This window comes from Helianthus annuus, chromosome 13, assembly GCF_002127325.2.
Source record: "Helianthus annuus cultivar XRQ/B chromosome 13, HanXRQr2.0-SUNRISE, whole genome shotgun sequence".
NCBI lineage: Eukaryota > Viridiplantae > Streptophyta > Magnoliopsida > Asterales > Asteraceae > Helianthus > Helianthus annuus.
This window is the reverse complement of record NC_035445.2, coordinates 85620318-85625968: the sequence shown is the minus strand read 5'-3', so window position 1 is coordinate 85625968 and position 5651 is coordinate 85620318. Positions and strand designations below refer to the sequence as shown.

General features: G+C 36.3%; 1 protein-coding gene across 1 annotated transcript; it reads left to right on the top strand.

Moving 5' to 3' along the window:
* Nucleotides 1-400: 400 nt before the first annotated feature.
* LOC110898451 lies at nt 401-4717 on the top strand. The gene is made up of 3 exons (XM_022145237.1): nt 401-1212; nt 2201-2943; nt 3716-4717. Exons 1-3 carry the CDS (start codon nt 553-555, stop codon nt 4617-4619), a joined length of 2307 nt encoding a protein of 768 aa, XP_022000929.1. The 5' UTR covers nt 401-552; the 3' UTR covers nt 4620-4717.
* The last annotated feature ends 934 nt before the right edge of the window (nt 4718-5651 follow it).

The window sequence follows — 5651 nt, the reverse complement described above, 5'->3', positions numbered from 1 at the left end:
TCGTAAAATTTCTTAAAAAATTAAATACGTAAATGAGTTTATTTTTTCTCTAACATTCCGGTAAAAATATTCTCAACATAAAGTATTCTTTCGGAATCGGCTATACAAGTGGTTGTACCGCAACGAAACGATCTCATATCGATTGAATTCCTTCCGCGGAGTGCAGGGAATCCCACTAGTTAATATAACTTAACTAATAAATAATAACTGAGCCAAACTCGAGCTCAAGCCTCGTCAAGCTCGATCTTGGCTCAACTTGTTGGCACCCTGCTTGGATAGAGATGGAAAAAAACCCAAGCATGATATCCAACGCATAATCATATAACGTATTCTCGGTTATCGGATTAAGTATAGGACACAATTTTACAATCAATCATGAATGAGATTTGAACTTTATTGAATTATACGATCATGAAACAAAGACAATTACAGACTAATTAATGGCAGGTAAACGGGCAACAAAATTATTGACCCGACCCGAAGACAGCCCATGGCCACCCAGGCCCAAATCACAAGGAGCATCTGCGTACTTGACACACTCATCTTTTGATCATGAGTCACTCTCCAACAGCGGGAAAGATGAACGACGGCATAGAAGAACTCACCACAATCGCCACCGAACAACGCTGCAAGTTAATGGCGGCAGGAGCCATGGAGTCCGACCTGGAACTAGCGTACCGTCTCCAACTCGAAGAAGCAATGGCTGCGTCTCTTGCAGTTCAACCTTCATCATTACAATCTCCACAACCAACACCTACGATCATCATTGACGACGACGTAAGCCACCAAACCCTAAATCTTGATAAAACTGAAACGGAAGTTAAAGACCACATCATCATCGAAACCGAAACTAATAATCTGCATGTGGATCTCAACCGTCCATACGGCGAGGGTTCTTCATCTTCTTCAAAGAGCGAAGATAATGCAGAGGTATTTAGGGTTTATTTCAAGGGTTTGTTGAGCGATGAGAACGTTCATGGTTCTAGTTCTTTGAATAAAGCAGTGACAATGGCGGGTATTGGTGTGGCGATATGCGATTCGAAGGATGAGATGATATTTGAGATGAAGAAGCCTCTGGATTTAATCAAAGGTGATCGGGTGAGCACGCAGAGCGTGGAGGGGCACGCGTTGATTGAGGCTTTGAAGGCTGCAACTGCTTTGGAACTCAATAGAATTGTGTTCTATTGTGATTATTATCCGCTGTATCAATTTGTGAGTTGTTTTGTTATACTTCTATTAGATGATAATCTTGATTGTGATCATCATACAATTAGGCCTGTAAACGAACCGAACGAACACGAACATAGGCATGTTCGTGTTCTTCATTTAACTTTAACCGAACACGAACATATAATCAAACACATTTTTTTGTTCGTGTTCGTTCATTAAGAAATCGGGTATGTTTTTGTTCGTTCATGTTCGTTCGTTTAAAACCTAAACGAATAGTTCACGAAACATTAACGAACACAAACGGACATAAACAAAAAAATTAACTAAACATATTTGAATAAACATAAACAAACATAAATTAGCATGATTCAAAAACAAGTCTAATATATTACAATTCATCCGAAAACATATCTAAATTAAAGTTCATAAATATACTAATTAGTTATATTAATATAAGTAGTTTGAAAACCTAATATTTATATAAATCTAACTATTTATGTATTTACTAAAATTTAAACGAACGTTCATGAACGAACATAAATGAACGTTCATGAACATAAATGAACGAACACAAGGTGTGTTCATGTTCGTTCATTTAATTAAACGAACAAATTTTTTTGTTCGTGTTCGTTCGTTTATTAAATAAACGAACATAAACGAATTTCCCGCCGAACAAGTTCATGAACAGTTCATGAACGTTTGGTTCATTTACAGGCCTACATACAATGCATTGATATGTGAGTTAATTTCATCGTTTGATGTATCTATGTATCAACTGTCTCTTTTGGCAAGTTGATGGTTTGGTTTGGTTTGAACCGTGAAAAAATCTCGTGGTGTTCATGGTTTGGTTTGAAACCGTGAGCAGTTAATTTTTTTTTTTTTAAAGTTTATGCATCTTTTATAAGGTCCAATAAGCTGTCAAAACTGGACCATGAACACCCCTAATAAACTTATGGGTTGAGCTTGATATAATCATAACAAGCCATCATCTGCCGATTAAATTGTCCTTACAGCGTGTTGGCAATTTCAGGTTAGCGGGCGGTGGCAGCCAAAGCAAAAAAAGATTAAAAACTTTTTGGATCAAGTGAATCTCCTTCGGAAAAGCTTTACATACTGTGAGCATTCCCTTATTGCTCGTAAAGATGTCAAGTTTGCGTTTAAGCTTGCAAGAGAAGCAATAAATTCCCAGATAAGCAAGGTGGAATCAACTCAAGAAAAGCTTGAAAATTGTGTAATATGCTTAGATGATAAATCTATAGACCAATTCTTTTCAATTGAAGGCTGCACACACCGATACTGCTATTCTTGTGTGAAGCAACATGTAGAGGTGAAACTGCTTAATGGTGTGTTACCAAAATGCCCTCATGAAGGTTGCGGGAATGAATTAAGAATTGAAAGCTGTGAGAAATTCTTGAACCCGAAGTTTACTGAGATGATGAGACGACGGCTGAAAGAAGATTCCATTCCGGTGACAGAAAAAGTTTATTGCCCTTATCCTAAATGCTCCACATTGATGTCAACAACTGAAGCTCTTGGATCGATTGATGAAATTGGAGCTATAACATGTTATAAATGCCACGGTAATTTTTGCATCGATTGCAGGGTTCCATGGCATACAAATATGAACTGTGAAGAGTACAAAAGAAGGAACCCCGCGCCAATTGTGGAAGAATCAAAGCTTAAAAATCTGGCAGCAAGGAATTTGTGGCGGCAGTGCATAAAATGCAAACATATGATAGAATTAGCTGCTGGTTGCTATCATATGACCTGCAGGTACATTATCTTGATCTCCAGTTGTGCATCTTCTACTTGAGTACTTGTCTTGTCTTATTCGTACTCTTATGTCTTCATAACATGATATATTGAATCGGAAACTGAGAGAGACGATAAGTTAGATAGTACTAGACTACTAGAGATAAACCACTGCAATGCGCATTGAATGTACTATGGCTCTGTTATTGCTTGTGTTTTTCATAGGCATGCGGCATGCCTAATGCGTGATGAGAGAGTCATTGTTAGATAGCAAAACAGGTGGGTTGGAGCAAAGCTGGTACTTTTTAGTACATATATAACTTGTTTATCTTTTGACACATTTATAAGTAGTTATTCATGTATTAAATATAATTAATATATTGTTGCAAAGTTGGTCTGGCAGTGCAATATGGTCTTAACACCGGACCATGTAATTTACTCTGATTTTTACTTGTAAGGTAAATGTAAATATTTGTATCTTATGCTTCTTGTAAACAAATTAAGTTTTCATTCTTATTTTCCAAAAAAAAAAAATGTTAATTTTTATATTAGCAATATAAAACTTCTTATTTTCAGATATTTTTTTTTACTAAGTTAGAACTTGGTACTTTTTGATAAATAATTCAAAGGCGAGCAAGTTGAAACTGAGAGCTCTAATGTACCAAATACCTGGTAACGTGGGGAATTCTAGGTAGATCTTGAATACGGCGTTGTTGCTATAAACACATTGAATGAATTTCAAAGTTGTAGAATCATTGCTATTCTTACAGCTTGAGGTTGGTTTATTGTGCAGATGTGGATATGAATTTTGCTACACGTGTGGGGCAGAATGGAAGAACAAGAAGGCAACATGCACTTGTCCTATATGGGATGAAGAAAACATTGTGGATGCTGAGGAAGAAGACGATGAGGATGATGGTTTTATTGGTTTTGAAGATGATGGTTTTATTGGTTTTGAAGATGATGGTTTTCTTGGTTTTGAGGGTGATGTTCCTGAGGATGATTATTATAATGATTTTGAGGATGATGGTTTTGAGCATGATGTTCCAGAGGATGTGTATGGTGATTTTCAGCACGATGATGTTCCAGACGATGTGTATGGTGATTTTGAGCACGATGATGTTCCAGAGGATGTGTATGGTGATTTTCAGCATGATGATGTTGGTTATTCTTTTGAGCATGATGTTGTTGTTGAGGATGATGTTATGCATGAGGATGATGTTCTTGAGTGTGATGTTGTTCCCGAGTATGATTATTTTGAGCATGATGCTGTTCTTGAGGATGATGTTCTTGAGCATGGTGTTGTTCCTGAGGATGATTATTTTGAGCATGATGTTGTTAAGGATGATGTTCTTGAGCATGGTGTTGTTCCTGGGGATGATGATTTTGAGCAAGGTGTTGTTCCCGATGATGTGTATGGTGATTTTGAGTATGATGTTCCAGAGGATGTGTATGGTGATTTTGAGCATAATGTTGTTCCAGAGGATGTGTATGGTGATTTTCAGCACGATGATGTTCCAGACGATGTGTATGGTGTTTTTGAGCACAATGTTGTTCCAGAGGACGTGTATGGTGATTTTCAGCACGATGATGTTCCAGACGATGTGTATTATGATTTTGAGCACGATGTTCCAGAGGATGTGTGTGGAGATTTTGAGCACGATGTTGTTGAGGACGAGCATGATGACTTTTGGTAAATTGAAAGGTGGATTTTTGAGGTGGTTTGTTTATAATTATGTCAAACTAAGAACTCGTCAGTTTGATTGGAAGTAAATGATACTTCTACCTAGTTTAAAAAAATATATATATATATCTTAATTTTAAAAATGTCTTACAGGAGGACAATTGTGTGGAACTGTTATGTGACTGCCATTCTTGGGGTGCAAACTTTACCTGGTCATTTACATGAATTACATATAAATTTACATTATTTAAAACAAAAATATAAAAATGAATTTATGAAATCAGATAAAATAACTTTCCAACGAGAAGGGGACACTATCAAACACCAATAATTTCACCATAATATACACATCAATACAAAACTTAAGAATATTAATCAAGTTTAGTAAGCCACTATAAAACATTGTTTCATATCCACTTCTCGTTACTTAATATTCATCGAATTCACAGATGTACGTACACATAGGTATTTTGTATGCTTGCTTGTGGTTTCGTGCAGTGGCGGACCCAAGAATTTTTTCATGGGGGTGCGAAACATTTTTAAAATTTTTAGGCCCCAAGGTATATAAGTAAAAAAAATTAGTTCGTATCGGGTCGGTTCGAGTCGGGTCGGGTCATGTAAAGCAAAAGAATATCAAACTAAATTTACCTCGTTAAAACGGTTCCCAAATTCTTGAATTTGAAAATCCACATCAACGAATTCGGAAGATGTATCAACTTTCCTCTTTAGAAATCGTGTCATAACGTCCCTACTCATGGTTCCTATCGGCTATCACAAACAAATTGATCTATAAGTTCATGGCTCCATAACATATTACATAATGTATCAAGTATTCAAGCCCTAGAAATCATAATGTAAATCACACTAAAAATCATCTAAACATCATATACACCATTAAAAAAAAAAAACCCAAACATCAGGTCTGATTGTATATAACCCACCACAAAAAGACAATATCATCATCATCACTAACAAAATATAAATATATAACCCACCACAAAATCAAATATCATCACTAACAAAAAGCACATGTCTCCTGCCATCG